Source organism: Rhipicephalus sanguineus, chromosome 4 (genome assembly GCF_013339695.2).
Source record: "Rhipicephalus sanguineus isolate Rsan-2018 chromosome 4, BIME_Rsan_1.4, whole genome shotgun sequence".
Lineage (NCBI taxonomy): Eukaryota > Metazoa > Arthropoda > Arachnida > Ixodida > Ixodidae > Rhipicephalus > Rhipicephalus sanguineus.
Window position 1 is genome coordinate 4,973,565 of NC_051179.1, and position 15,690 is coordinate 4,989,254.

Sequence of the window (15,690 nt, forward strand, 5' to 3'; positions counted from 1 at the left end):
TATTATGTTAGTGACATGCACATCCCATGTTGGATCATGTGACAATGTTACACCAAGGTACTTATAGGATTCGACTCTAAGTCAACGTTACCGGCTGTGTAAGGAAAGGTTAAAGGGTTATGACGACGCGAGAAAGATAATGATTTGCATTTAGTTGGCTTAAGTGCCATGAGCCACTGGTCACACCATGCTTGAATAGAGTTAAGATCATGTTGAAGTGTTTGCTGCTCAGATGAATTAGTAATACTACGATAAATGACACAATCGTCGGCGAGCATACAAATGTGACATGGAGCGTGTAAAGGCAAGTCGTTAATGTATATGAGGAACAATAGAGGGCTTAATAACCCTGGGGAACACCAGACGTTACTGGATGAGGGTTAGAAACGCACTCTAACAGAAATTGATTGCGAGCAGTTTCTCAGAAAGGCAGCAATCCAATTAAGAACACTAACGTTAATGTTTAAGCCAGAAAATTTAAAAAGAAGCTGATGAGACACTTTATCAAATGTTTTCGCGAAATCTGAAAAGATGGTGTCAGTTTGTTGATTAGTCTAAACCATGCTGTGAAGAAATAAAAATATGGTTTGTGTCCAGGAAGGTCATGATTTTCGAATAAATGACACACTCGATGATTTTACATGGTGTACTTGTTAACGAGATTGGACGGTAACTTAATGGTGACTGCTTACTGCAAAATTTATGGACAGGAACGACCTTTCCTACTTTCCAGTCATCGGGTAAGTGACCTGTTGAAAGGGAGTGGAAATACAAAAGACACAAGTAAGCAGCAGAAATGTTCTTAGTATTTCGTAAAAACTTTGAATTAATTTCATCAAAACCAGCAGATGATGTGACCTTCAGATGTTCTACGTGAAATATTATGCCATCAATGGAAAATACAATGTCAGGCATTGGTGGTCCACTGGCAACACGCGTAGATCGTAATAGGGGTAGAGGCATGGCATGATCATTAGTAAATACACGTGCGAAGGCGGTGTTCAATACGTCTGCACATTCTGCATTACTTATAACTAGGGCTCAGTGTTTTCGGATAAATCTGAAAAAATTCCATAAACACTGGCCGGGAAAATTTTTTGACCAGTTTGGATTTATCTGATAAACTCCGATTTTAAAAGGGCATTTTCAAAGCTGATAATCATCAATCGAAAGGAGCGCACCTCCATCAGCGGCAGCAACCTCGTAAATTATGCTTGTGTCTATTACAACAAGCTTTAAGGTTGTAATACGGACAAACGTAGGTGTTTTGTATTAAATTATTTGTGCTTGCATGTATATGTGTTTGTGTGTTCAAACCTTCTAGACATCTAAAATACACTTGGTGTGGTCGCATGTTTTCGTGTTCAGATAGCATTTCATCTAAGATTTCGGAGTACTGAGAATAATTATAATAGGTCCTCTATTTTTCATCAATAAGACGAAGGAGGCTGGGAGAAAAAGCTGAGAAGCAGCTTGACTGGCTCCTGCTCCCCAAAAGTACACTGTGGCAAGTTTACAGCAGTGCACATCAATGGCCTTGTTAACAGGGTAAACAAACAGAAAGTGAGAAAAAATGAAAGGATGGAGAAACAGGATTATCAGCAACGATGCAACGCACTTTCATTGGAAATAAAATTAATAATTAAAATTGCAACAACTTAAAATAAATTAAACACCGAATTTTGGAGAATTAAAGATTTACGTGAAATAAACTCCGATAACCCTCCCATCGAATTTGCTCCCAAAAAATAATCTGCGAAAGACACCCTCCGAATTGCAAGAAAAATAAACTCCAAAAACACAGAGCCCTACTTATACCATTATTGTTTTCATTAGCTAGTGTTATTGTGTATGCACTGGGTGGCTCATAACGTGGCCTCTTTAAAAGAGAAGTGGAAAAAACTCCACATACATGCAAGGCGTATGACTCAACTGTTCTCAAATTGTCAAGATAGACCAAAGCGTTCTTTAATATGTGAAATCATTTTCAGTGCGTAGAACTGCTGGCAATCAAATGGAAGGAGCTGCAGCTGTTTCATTGCTTTATCCACCGAAGTGAGAGCGTTGCAAGCAGGAATCAAGTCCTTGTTCCCATAGGGATCCTTCTTGTCATACAAACTCGCATCCAGGTTCCTCCAGAATACATTTACAGCAATTCCAAAATCCAGAGCAGTCATGTTATGAAACCACAATGCTGTAATGAGAGTGGCACAAATAATGACATGAGCTTAATTACAATGGCTGAAGTTTACCTGGGATGAATAATATGTCGCCAGAAGCGAGCATAGCTTCGTATCGGGTAGCTTTTTGAAACTTGGGAAAATTTTCCAAGTCCGGACACTCTACGTCCAAAACAAGAGATTTGTCATCTAGGATGAAAATCCAGAGTATAACATTTTGGCATGATATAGACTTCACAATGAAAATAGACTGTCTCAACTCATGCCACTTACCTTGTATGTAAAGGTACTCAAAGTCATTTGGATGGAACAGTACAGCCTTCTTTTTGCCTTTAACTTGTATGAGGAAATTGTCCATCACCTGCAAAAAGAAAGAAGAATCTTCTCTCATTGCAATACAGGCTAAATTGTAGATGCGTGTATAATATGTTAAACTAGCATGTGCAGACAGGTATGTTTGGCTGTCAATAGACCCACACTGTGACTAGGGCACCATTCCAAGCAGCTCAATCTGTTACAGTTGAAACACAATTTAACAAAGTGATGAATGTGCTTGAATGATTTCATTAAATTGGAAGTTGATAAAATCGAGAAAGGGATTCTTCATTGCGTTGACATCTAAAATTGTAACGTAGTGACACCCAAAAGCTACCACTGCATTTTATTTGTCATAAGCCTGCGCGTGTGAAAAGTCCACGAGGGCAGCCCGGACATAGAGTGTCCGGGCAAGAGAGGTGAGGTAAAGACGGAATGCAGTTATTGTGAAAGCAGGCAATGCAAGAAAGTTGCGAGCAGACAATCACTGTCATCTGTTGCATAAACCACTCAATTACGAAAGCCACCACTGCCCCAGTGCGATTTGGTACATAAAAGCGCTACCAACTGTCAAGTCCATTGTTTCATGCAGTCTCATGAAAATAAGACTAAGGTCATGAATAGGGCGCATAGATGTTTTAATGTGATAGTGTTACAGCGCACGCCCCGCGTCATATTTAGAAGGAAATCATTGCATTTTTACTGATTTATTTTTTGAAAAACTTCATTAAATTGGGTTTAGTGACATCACAGCTTCGTTAATTTGAGTTGATGACAACATTGAATGCTATGGGTACCTGCTGGGGAATGTAAATTTCTTCGTTAGATCGGGTTTCGTTGGATCGAGCTTTAACTGTACAGTATTCTGCACTCCATGCCTCAAATGAACACATGCACTGATGATTGTTATATTGAGGTATACAGTCATTTCACTGTCAAGTATCCTGACAAATTATACACTGCCATTATGCTAAGATAACAGTAATTCAAATCTAAAGCTGCAAGCTGATACCATCACTAACTTTGATAGCTTTGTTGTCCTCCTCTCCCGCAACAGCAGCAAAGATGAGGTGGCCACATGGCGCAAATGACAGTGCTATGCACGCGGCAATGCATTGCTTTCTACTATACCTTTCTTCACAACATGCCTGATTAAACATTTGAGATGCACAGTAATGGGATGCAAACACATATCTTTTATTACTGAAGTGCTTAAACATTCACGAGCAGAACAAACTAAATTAAATTATCTGGGGTTGAGCTCCCAATCCTTGCTGCTGCTTTTAAACCTTTAAAGTAGTACTTCTTGCATTTTGTCGCTATGCAGCCAAAGCTATGGTGTAGAGCTACCTCACATTACAGTGCTGCTGAAGAGATGTGCTGATTCAGAGCAATTTTCGGAGCAGTAGAATATTCATTTCGGAGCACATTGGAGCAGGTGATTTTGCATCTGGTGGCCCCTTGGAGCAGCTAATTCTACATCCTGAAGTAATGACTGGGAAAAGTAACCGCAAAACCACAGAGAACACAGAAAGAGACAGCACGTGTTGTTTCTTTCTGTGTTGCTTGTGGTTTACAACTGGCCTACACCCACACTTTTCAAAATCATGAAGTACATCAGAGAAGCAAGTTGAATTTTACACTCAAAGACCTGAATAATTAATATGGAGCTCTTATGAAGCACTAGATAAATATTTCCACTCATTGCAGATCTCATAGAGAAAAATACTCTCAGGAGCACAGAGAAAATACTCTCAGACGCACAAAGTATTATTCCACCCAATAAGAGAAAAATAATGGCAGTCAGAGATTGGAAATAACTTTGTTAGTCATTTTTCCGACACAAGCAATTAAACAGAATATTGCATCAATAAAATGTGATTATCAAAATGCAGAGCTCTTGCAACAGAACTATTGGCCGCGAGATCAAGCAGAGTCGGCACCTAGCGGCGAGCGGACGAAACTCCGTGGTGTGGATGGCTCCTTACGTCGTCTGCTAGCCATACCGTGTTCGCATGTGTTCGCACCGTGTTCGCCGTGTTCGCATGCACGTCCTCAGGTTACAGGTTGTTCCGTTGTGCTAGCACAGTATCAAATGCTTGTAAGTATATCTACACGATATACATAAGCATTTCGCTTTACGAGACTTGTATGCACTCTAATAAATCATTGCATGCAAGTGTCGGTATGGCGCTATGTCTAACTATCGTACCATCCACTTGCCAAAATCATTTCAATGAGGGTACCACTTTGTCGTTCAAGCACATCACATAGCACATTTGGCGTCGTCCTAAATGAAAAAAATACTAAATGCCGAGGTGTGAATGCAAAATTTTAGCGACACCATCTCATAAAATGTTGACGATATGGAAATCCTTACGATACCGCAAAGCATGAACTAGCATCTACAGAGGCCGGTTAGCGGTAGAAAAGACCTAAAGCCATGCATTTCTATAGTAGCACGCGTATTCATGCAAACAGAAAAGCAGAGTGCACAAAGTTCTACTTCATCTAATTATGCAGAAATACAGCCTCTCTTGATTTGTAGCCGCTAGAGCAAGAAGTTATTACTTAATTCACTCAGTCGTGCAACACTATTTATACTGTGGCATAGGCAAAACACAATTTAAACACGTGCAAATAAAGCAAGAAAAAACATCGAGCACAGGGCAAGACACGAATATGACCGAAGGCAAGTACCCCATTGATTGGCAGATTGCGCTTCTCTGACACGCAATAGGAACGCTAGGCCGATTTCGTGCATGAATGTGACAATGGAGGGACTATACACCACCATTAGGCTGCAGTCAACGCGCTTTATTCGCCGACAATCAACTCAAACCACCTATGGCGAAGCGCCGCTGTGTACATTTTTATACGCGCCGCCAACCGCCTACCCACACAAACGCGGCGACGGTGCTGCCACATACAGCCCGATCTAACGGCAAATAGGCGGTGCGCAGCGCCTGTAGGGGTGCCACCGAAAGCCGCGTAGCGGTGGCCGTTGGAACCGCAGGCGGGCTTCGTGCTGGAGACGGCCACTCTCACTGCAAGCATGAGTGATGTGCACATCCCGAATAATTACTTCTGCAGTCACAGTGTGCGCAAAGGAACTTCACCTTACAATAGTGAACATGCGTCAGATTTGACAGCTTTATGGGACGACAGTGTCACCATACGCGCCAAGTGTTTGCCACAGACTATGGCCTCCGAGATAAGCCACGCAATATCGGAGGCCATGCACAGACGAGCATCAACAAGCTTCCCTATGTAGTAGAGCTCATTGTAAACACGCCACTTTCTTTATACCGCCCCAACCGCTAATGGCTTCATTTGTTTACACGTGAGCCATCGTGTTCTATGGGCACACTAGCTTCGTTTACATGCCGTGTGTTTTTAGCGCATTTTGTGGGAGCGCTGCAGCACCATTGAGTGGTCTGTACAGGTGCAGCGACCTGAAATGTCAGCGTTGGTAAAACTTCCAAAGCAGCTCTATAAACTTGAGAAAAATAGCACATATAGGACTCCGACAATAATTACGTCAGTTGGTTTTATTGGATCAACTGATCTTTCACCATTCAGAAAATGCTGGCTGCAGATCCTGGTGTTCTTTGTAGGCTCCCAGGGGCTCCCATTCTCTCTAAAGTAGAAGAAGCAAGCAATTAGTTAAAGTACATACTTGCAATATTCACAGTTTGAAAGCAAATGCAAAGAGTGGTCATAAATACTGGTTGTAAACCACGTGCTTCATTGCAATCATTTTCAGAGGCGATACAAAACTACAATGAAGCAACATGAACATATATACACCAGTTTCATGCAAAAAAAAAAGCAGTAGCTAGCACCTCTAGCAAGAAAATGCGGCAGATCCCACGTACCATGGAAATCGATGTTATGCGAAGCATGCGCAGAATGGTGATTGTGGCGTAATATTTCACATTGAGAGAAACATTACGGAGTGACGCTAGAGAAATGTCGAAGTGGTATACGCACACTCATATGTTCAAGAGTCGCATATGTAATATATAACCAGTTGTTAACAGTTGCGTAACGATGCCAACAGCAACATGGCTGTTACCAACACCAGACACCGTAAGCTGATATGTAGTGCTTATATTCTTCAATGGTGGATAGCGCGAATCCGAACAGGACAAAGAAGGAACACAGATGCACAAGACACGCGTTACTCACAACTAAGCTTCATTCAGGAAAGTTTCCCTAGATATATACACAGCCGAGTGGCACGCGCAGGTGCACTGCACGTACGTTATAGTCACAGTTACACTTGTTATGCTTGCACTTGTCCGTTATGACGGAGAACGCATGCGCCTTTCACGAGCCCGTGTGTATATGTGGAAGGGGTTCTGGACGGTTCTTGAACAAGGTCATCATCAACATGATCGGTGAGCACCAGCAGCTGGACCTGACTTCTTAATCGGATCCGTTCGTGATCACGGCTATGAGGAGTGTAAGTATAGTGAAGTGCGAGGTATAGTGCAGTTGGTGGAAATCCTGGATGCCTCTTACGATGAAACGATGTATGATGGCTCTTGTCGTGGACGTGGCAGAGAGATTTTTTGATGCCCTGTCCACATCCAAGCCGTCTTTCACGCAGTATAAGGACCAAGCTTCGTTGGGTCTTGATAAATCAATGTTGAATTCACCGGTAATGATGATAGGCCTGGTTCTCTCAGCAGATTCATAGTATGAAGCATTGACCCCGGTTTATATGTAATCCACGTAGTCCACGTTGCTGACCACGTGGACGAGTGGATGGTAGTTGAGCGTCTTCCAGGGGTGTTCTGTCTTCAGCTTCCAGACTTTCCTTGCGTCTGCCGCGGTGGTGCAGTGGTTACGGTGCTCGGCTGCTGACCCGAAGGTCGCGGGTTCGATCCCGGCCGCGGCGGTCGCATTTCGATGGAGGCAAAATGCTAGATGCCCGTGTACTGTGCGATCTCGGTACATGTTAAAGAATACCTGATGGCCAAAATTTCCGGAGCTCTTCGCTACGGCGTCTCTCATAATCATATCGTGATTTTGGGGCATAAAACCCCGACAATTATTATTATCACTTTCCTTGCACTTCAATATGTGTGTTCGCGGTTACTGTGTTGGTTGAGACTCTGCATGACCTGTGGCACATACCCGCATAACATGAACTCTGGTATACGGGTATGTACCACACGTGACTGAGAGAAAGGGTTTCATGACGTATGCGGCAGGTATTTTGCGTTATTCATGTCACGACCAGTGAATCGTCTTCGTCATACACTGATCCCCTGCTATGCCAATTTTGGTACAAGTTATGGAGGCGACCAGGAGAGCGCCCAGACGTAGGCGGCTAGATAGATAGATAGCTAGATAGATAGATAGATAGATAGATAGATAGATAGATAGATAGATAGATAGATAGATAGATAGATAGATAGATAGATAGATAGATAGATAGATAGATAGATAGATAGATAGATAGATAGATAGATAGATAGATAGATAGATAGATAGATAGATAGATAGATAGATAGATAGATAGATACGTAGATAGAAACGGCCAAAGTGCCTGAGGTTCGCTAAGAAATGCTTCGCATTTAATAAAAAAAACTGAAGCTTTTAGAATTGACCTCACGCATTATACAACTTGTGTAAAGTGTATGTGCATTAGTGGAAGACATCAGGGCTTAAAGTTCAGACATTTCCCAGTATCATTAAGTCATGTTAAGAGGCATTCAAAATGAGGCTTAATGTCCTGCCCGAAGCCTTCAATGCTCACAGGTGCCAGGTTGTAAAGCCACGATAACTCAGGCGAGTGCACAGCGAACATTCTGCACCATAGATCGCATGCCAGTGCGATCAATAGGTTGAGTGTGCAGCCGATTCCGTGCAGAATGTGTGTGATTTAACCGACGCTTTTCTGAAGGCACTGTTACCTGCTTTTAAATGCGAAGCATTTCTTAGCGAACCTCTGGCACTTTGAGCGTTTCTATCTACGTATCTATCTATCTATGTATCTATCTATCTATCTATCTAGCCGCCTACGTCTGGGTGCTCTCATGATCGCCTCCTTAACTTGGTGTAGCCCAAAATTTGCATGAGAGGGTAAGATGATTTGACGAATATGATTGCCGGGTCATGACATGAATAACGGTAAAATCCTGTCGTGTACGTCGTCAAACCCTTTCCACTAGACACGTGTGGCACATACTCGTTTACCACGGGCCGCGGTGTACGGGTATGCGCCACAGGTGATTGACAGTTTATATCTACCCAGGAACGGCGAGAAGAGACATTGGTAACTTAAATGCTAGAGCATTAAGGAAAACCAATATCGGCAGCGTTGACTCAACGATTGGAAAGAGTGAAAATTAGGATCCCAGCAGGAATCGAACCCAAGCATTCTGTGTGGCAATCAGGTATTCTACCACTGAGCCACGCCAGGTCTATAAACTGGTTTGGAAAAACAGCCTACGCAGGCGTAATATCGGTGCAACGCCAATTGTGGTTGTGGTGCTGGCTATCTAATTTTACAAAAAAGCAATGAACACTACATGATACTCCTACGACGTCTACTCCTACGATACAGGCGTCATATCAGATTAACGTCTGTAGTTCCAGTGTTGGCTCCGCTTTTATAGCAGTCTAATAAACATTACGTTTGTATTCCTATGATTCAGCAAGCTATATTGAAGCATTGCTCGACCCTGGAGGAATGCATTAACAAAAGTTACATATGATATCCACATCACCGCAGCGTAATGTGCACTTCGTCCACCAGAACGACGCAGTCTCCTCTTCATTTCTTACGAGGCTGGGCGATGGCCTCATGCTGACCGAGGATGATGCCAGATTGATTCACAGCCGCTTTGTAGACTAGGCTACGTAGGCAACATACGCCCAGGTAGTCTACGAATACGACAAACACCATCCACTGATGTTGGTCTACGTAGCACTATCCAGGCCTAGCAGCCTCGACGGCCTATACCTCACCAACATGGGCGTGCGCACAGGGGGGGGGGCAGGGGGGGCGGCCGCCCTCCTTATTCACCTAAGAGGGGGGGTGCAAAGTCAGCCCCCCACATTGAGATAATAGGGAGGGGGGGCAATGTCAGCGCCATACAATGACATAAATGGGAGGGGGGGCTGCAACAAACCTTCCCCCCCCCCCTGAAGGCGAACCTTGCGCACGCCTATGCTCACCAACGTGAAGGGTGGCTTCAGGTTCCGACATGTCGCTGGCTCTGTCGACAGACGATTTGTCGACGAAATGACCGAGGCATCCACGAATTCCAACACCTCTACTGTACGACATACTTCACTACACATGGACCCCTCGTCACCACGATCACGACTGGATCCTATAACAAGTCATCACCAGCTGCTGGTGCTCACTGATCACGGTGATGATGCGCTTGTTCAAGAACTGTCAAGAACTTCTTGCACACGTGCACACAGGTTCGTGAAACGTGCGTGCGTGCTCTGTGCACATAGAAGCACTACATATCAGCTTACCGCTTTCGGTGTTGGTAATACCCACGTTGCCATTGGCAGCGTTACCCAACCATAAACAACTGGTTATGTAACACATATGCGGCTCTTCAACATATATATGTGTGCTTATAAAATTTATACAAATCTTTGGCATCATTTTGTAATGTGTCGCTCAGTAAAAAAAAGTTACGCCACAGTAACCTACCCGCCGCATGCTTCGCATAACATCGACTCCCACGGTACGCGGGATCTGCCGAATTTTTTTAACACGGAGTCCTTTCTTTAAAGCGTCTAAGCGCAATTACTGCTTCATGGCTTTACTCCGCATTGTCTGGCTCCGCGCTTTGCATCATTCGTTTTGTTTTGTTTTTGTTTTTTTTTTGAAGTGAGGCATCGCGCCTCATGAGTAACAACAACCTCATTTGTTCACGTAGAAAACAGCGCTACGAGACGGGACAAAGAAAGGGCACAAACACGGCGCTGACTATCAACCAAATGTGCTTTTATTCCACCAGTCCGCATATTTATACATCACCATGACTAACGAAAGCATAACAAAAAACCAGAAAAAACCGGTCAGCTTCCGAAGGAGATAGCATTTCTGTCGAGTTAAAATTTTCTTGCCTTTGCGCAGGCTGACCGGTTTTTTCTGGTTTTTTGTTATGCTTTCGTTAGTCATGGTGATGTATAAATATGCGGACTGGTGGAATAAAAGCACATTTGGTTGATAGTCAGCGCCGTGTTTGTGCCCTTTCTTTGTCCCGTCTCGTAGCGCTGTTTTCTACGTGAAGTCATGCACCAACCAGCCCAAATCCGTACGCTACTGAACCTCATTTGCATTGTAGCTTCCAGAATGTAGAAGAGGCGACCAACTGCAAACATGGTAACGTTCACTAAAGGCGTAGCGACATAAACGGAGAAGTAAAAACGCGGTAATCGTTCTAACACTGCCGTAAACAAAGCGCGATTACTTACCTTCTGTGTCGAACAGCGGCAATGCACCGCCGCTGTCGCTCTTGCTCATGAAGCAGCACCAGAAACTTGCGGAAGTGCGTCCCTGGAGAGCTTTTGTACGTGTTCGAGCAGCCAACTATGCAGGAGTTGTTTCTGGGCATTGCTGAAGGCTGACAGCAACGTTAAATTACGACGGAAAACGCAACTGTAACAGAAACTACAGCACCCACCTTGACGCTCACAGGATGCTCGCCCTGAGCCCGCCTGAGCTGTGGCGACAGGCAGCGCTGTCGGCAGTTTGCGCAGCGCCTATAGTCTTGATCCTAATAAATCTATAGTCTTGTACTTGAAATCAGCAGAAGTCAAATGCCCCGACATGCAACAGTGCCTCAATGCTAACGACAGTAGCCAAGGAGTAGCTGAGGCAACCAGGAACACAATGGAAGAAGCAGTAGCCCAGAGGCAGAGGAAGCCTTGGAGAAAAAGATCAGCACATCCGTTGAAGGACGGCAGACAGATTGTTCTAGAAAAACTGGCTACCCTGTATACGCAATGAATCATGCGCATCGAAATCTTGGAAGAATGTTAACAGCATCTTAACCCACAGGAAAGGACTTGAAGAATTACAGGCCGATCAGCTTACTGTTCATTGGCTCAGAGTTATATTTACAAAGGTAATAGCTAGTAGAATTAGAAACACTTTAGACTTCAGTTACCCAAATGATCAAATGGGCCATGGAGAGATCAACTGGGTCATAGAGAGATGCATAGAATGTCACCAGCCCTTATATATTACCAGAAAGGATTCAGTCGAAACCTGAGAAGTCATTATGGAATTAGGGTGTGTGTAGTGGCAGCCTAGCATGCATATTACAGTGACACGAATGTCTGACCTCACACAAAAGCCACAAGTGCTGCTGCTCAAGCCAAGTCTGAGGAGGCTACAAGTGATGACAGTAAACGTACGTCATAATGAGTCCACAAGGAGAGCTGTGGGGATGCAATTCGAAGAACACTGGAGAAAAAGGCTTCGTCCGGAAACCACTTTGGCAATGTGACGTCTTTGGCAAGCTCTGGAAACTGTGCACCAATGTTGGCCGGCTCTCTTCTCGAGTCACTCCCAAGTGTTCTTAAGTAATAGAACTCTGCCTGGTAAAAAAAAAAACACAAAGGTGAATTTTCACTGCAATAATTACATGAAATTTATCTCTCTGGCACATACATAGTAATATGGCAGACATTCAAGGGCTGCTCTGATCACTGCAATAAGAACACTGTCTACAAAAGCACAGCATATTTTGAAGATTGGTGATGCAGATCTACTACATCGAAACAAGAAGAAAACAACAACAAAAATTACAACACGTTTTTCATTCACATGTGCATGAAATCAAGTTGTAGAACACAGCAGAATTCAATTCAGAATTCACAACATCTTCACAAAGTAAACTGAAATTGCTCGCAAGAAAAAACAGTGTTTTAGTGAACAGGTTTCAGATGCGAGTTCTTTAACTGTCAAACCACAACGCTGGCATCTGTTGAGAGAGTCATAGCAGCAGTAACAAGGTGGTGCCGGTGCACTCGTGTAATAAAATATTGTGAAAGTTGACTCACAGGCATTACCCTACAGTGGCTTAGCGGAGGTAGTCGTAAATTTGTTACCACTACAGTGTTGACGATAATCACTGATAACACAGTTTTGTATGTTTTCCAATTAAGTTCTCCTGATTAGGATTCCAAAGTGCATTTTGCACAAGGCCTCACACATGTTGTGTACAGAAGATAATTTATAGATGACTGGCAAGCAACTTGCAGTTCAGAAATGATGCCACAGGTGGTCTTAAAATGAAGAGCTCCAAGCAATGCACTTCCCCCTCCCCCCAGCTCTGTGCTTGCAACAATCCTTTTCGGTCATGTCCTTCAAACAGAGAATAATGTAAAAATAATTGCCACAGAAAAGAGGCACACAATTCAGGAACAACGGAAATGCAGCTGGCACTCCTAAAAATTAATCAGACTCCCAGAATAAGTATACATATGCCTAATATACATCATTCACACGTAACTGGACAAGAATCTAATCTACATGTCACTAATGCCCTCCAACTTAACTGTGTTTGCACCATTGCCAAGTGCTAATTCTTTTGACATTCACAGTTTTCTAAAACTAACATGGCATTAATTTCTATTGGCACCAACAACATACTTGTGCTCAAACACAGAGGAAAAACATAAGAAAAGAGTTATGCTGCACCTCGCTATATTGATTAACAGCTGCATTAATGAATCCTTGCTAGTCAGCTCTGGCCTCCAGTCCTATGACGCTTCACTGCTTTTTAATGCTGTGCTCACCTCATTTATGAAGAAGTTGGTATTCTTGGAATTGGATGCTCGCTCCACAAGTTCACAAAATGGCAGTGTTCTGCACATAGACATGCATTAAAATAAATTCCTCATATTAACAGACAATGAAAAAAAAATTACCTGTAGAAAAAATTCTTTTGGATGAAGTCCATGTGCCTGTGTGGTGATACGTGCACCTTGACATCACGCTTGCCCCCTCGCGTGCACAAGTACTCCTTGTCCCACAGCAGTGTGCAAGGACCAACAGACACTCCTCTCAACACTGCTGGCTCCCTCTGCAGTATCAATTATGGTTCACTGGATTAAACCCAACCAGGATGCCTCTCTCATAAAAGCAGCTTTTGTGGGCAATAACAGTGGGGTGCCAAGAAATGAGCTGCTATATGATGAGGAAGAGTGCATCCCTTGTAGCTGCTCAATAAATGGGCAGCATACAGCACGACTGCGCAGTGAAATAAAGTAGTACAACTAAAACCCGACGTTAATGATGAACCACAGCACTGGTTATTAGTATTACATGGAAAACACATTCTCGATTTGCGGTGGCTTATTGCCCTACGGGCTTTTTGAAGAGTGTATGGATTCAGACTAAATTATAAAACACAGTTTTCAATTTCGCCCTCACGGAAAGGCAGCAGATCGCGGGAAGTATGTAAGTACTTTGCATTGTGCAATGACAATAATGAATGTGTGAAGCATAACGTAACCGCAGCCTAAGCCGAAGAAAGCTTATCTCCGTATTACACAAATATTTGTCTGCGTCCTGCCCCTCAAAGAAAGAAGGGAACCTTACTTCTGATTCGGCGGGAAGTGCTCGACAGTGTTGAAGAGGACGGGAACCCGTCGCGCAACCGGCCAGTCCCATGTCGGGACCGGCAGGGCTAGACCCGGGCATGCCAGGATTTGCTCCCTGCTCAACTTGTGGCACTCCCAGGGCATGTGCCCGCAGGACGGGCAGGCGGGGCACACTTCATGCAGAAAGGCCAGACGCGGACATGTGCCGCTCTGCAGTGGCGTAGACCCGGTGCCCCCCCCCCCCCCCCTGATGAACTAACAAGCCCGCACCGCCCCCCCCCCCCCCCCCCCCGCCGCGAAATTTCTTTTTGCCATGGCATACAGAGCTCAAAATGACACTCGATCACATATGCCTGCCCGATCTCCACTTCTGATAAAGGAGGTGCCCCCCCCCTCCCCCCCCCCCCCCCCGAAAAAACTTTCTCGCTTCGCCCCTGCCGCTCTGTAAGCGCAACGACTCGCGTCCTCTTCAACTTGGGGTGGGGTGACGGAGTGGAAAAGTTGTGAGTAGCGGGAGTGTTCCTGTGGAGTGAGGTCGCGCGCAGCCTCGTGATAGGTTCGGGGGAGCACCCTCAACCGACACAACGTAAGCGTCAAACCAGTGAATCGAATGATGGGTCAAATCGCCCAGGAAGCTGCTCGTCTGAGCGTTACAACTGCTCGAAAGTACGCATGGCAGCAGATATTTAACGACATCGATGTTCGAGACGTGTCGCCACCAGTCGCCACAGCACTACCTCCGTTCGTTCATAGCGAAAAATGAATGCACAAACATACCCTAGGAAATATCTCCGAGCGGAAAGTCTCTTCATCAACGTCATCATAGCATGATACGGTTTTTGCAGCAGCAGGCATCTCCACTCCGCGTGCTCGCTGTCATTTGTCGCTGTTCGTACGGTCCCTGTGCCGTTTCCGCTCTCCGCCGCGGCCTCTCGGGGATGCCTGCGGCGGTGGCGCTGCGCGCAATCGGAGTTCCTTGAGCAGACGCCCCGCCCGCGACTCTCGCTTACGGGTGGGCTGGCGGAGCCGTTTACAAACGCGCTCTCGCGTTTGCTTACCGTTTCACATCGAAGGCCTGCGGTGTTTGCTTTTATTACAGAACGTGACACTGAGTACAAATAAGTAAGGAATACCTTAGCCCTAGTTAATGTTGCAGAAGAGCACGAAGTCTGGCGTCACACAAGTTTCCCAGTGATGACCACCATCCCTTACATCCGTCGTGCTTATCACTTCACGAGACAGAATTGAAAGCATCAGAATTTTTAATTTTTATTGGTTCCTTGACATGGGTTTCGTCAGCGTCATTTAATTGCATCTTCTCAACTTTAGCTGCTTCATTCTTTGCCGCTTTACTTCTCTTTCGCTGTTCAGTGATTTCGTGAAGAAGCGGAATCTAAGTAAAATGTAGAACTTCATGAGGCTTTTTGTGATGAAATTTGAATGTTGTTCACAACCCAGATGAGGCAAATCTGTTTTTTTCAAGGAAGCGCTGAAATCCACAATGCTCTTTTCATGCAGCTTACATCACGCTGAAATAAGTGGTAGAACTATTTTCAAGTTTTGCAATAGCTGCTTTGAATAGTCCGGAGGGGTATAT

General features: G+C 44.4%; 1 protein-coding gene across 2 annotated transcripts; it reads right to left on the reverse strand.

Moving 5' to 3' along the window:
* Positions 1–1,943: 1,943 nt before the first annotated feature.
* Positions 1,944–15,000, reverse strand: LOC119389308 (tRNA wybutosine-synthesizing protein 5). Of its 2 annotated transcripts, none has more exons than XM_037656518.2 (7): positions 14,871–15,000; positions 13,419–13,573; positions 13,287–13,356; positions 11,901–12,083; positions 2,454–2,541; positions 2,253–2,369; positions 1,944–2,194 (listed from the first exon to the last, which is right to left on the reverse strand). In XM_037656518.2, exons 1-7 carry the CDS (start codon positions 14,946–14,948, stop codon positions 1,947–1,949), a joined length of 939 nt encoding a protein of 312 aa, XP_037512446.1. In that variant the 5' UTR covers positions 14,949–15,000; the 3' UTR covers positions 1,944–1,946. The 2 variants fall into 2 exon arrangements, with proteins under 2 accessions (XP_037512446.1, XP_037512445.1); XM_037656517.2 differs by lacking the exon at positions 14,871–15,000 and adding an exon at positions 14,092–14,293.
* Positions 15,001–15,690: the final 690 nt, after the last annotated feature.

What these genes read in the sequence shown, in the direction of transcription:
- LOC119389308 (XM_037656517.2), bottom strand. Translation starts at nt 14,193, where the DNA reads ATGCCCGGGTCTAGCCCTGCCGGTCCCGACATGGGACTGGCCGGTTGC. An exon ending in TGAGTACCTTTACATACAAG is followed by an intron (nt 2,370 to 2,453) that starts GTAAGTGGCATG and finishes TTTTCATCCTAG; the next exon opens with ATGACAAATCTCTTGTTTTG. An exon ending in CGACATATTATTCATCCCAG is followed by an intron (nt 2,195 to 2,252) that starts GTAAACTTCAGC and finishes CTCTCATTACAG; the next exon opens with CATTGTGGTTTCATAACATG.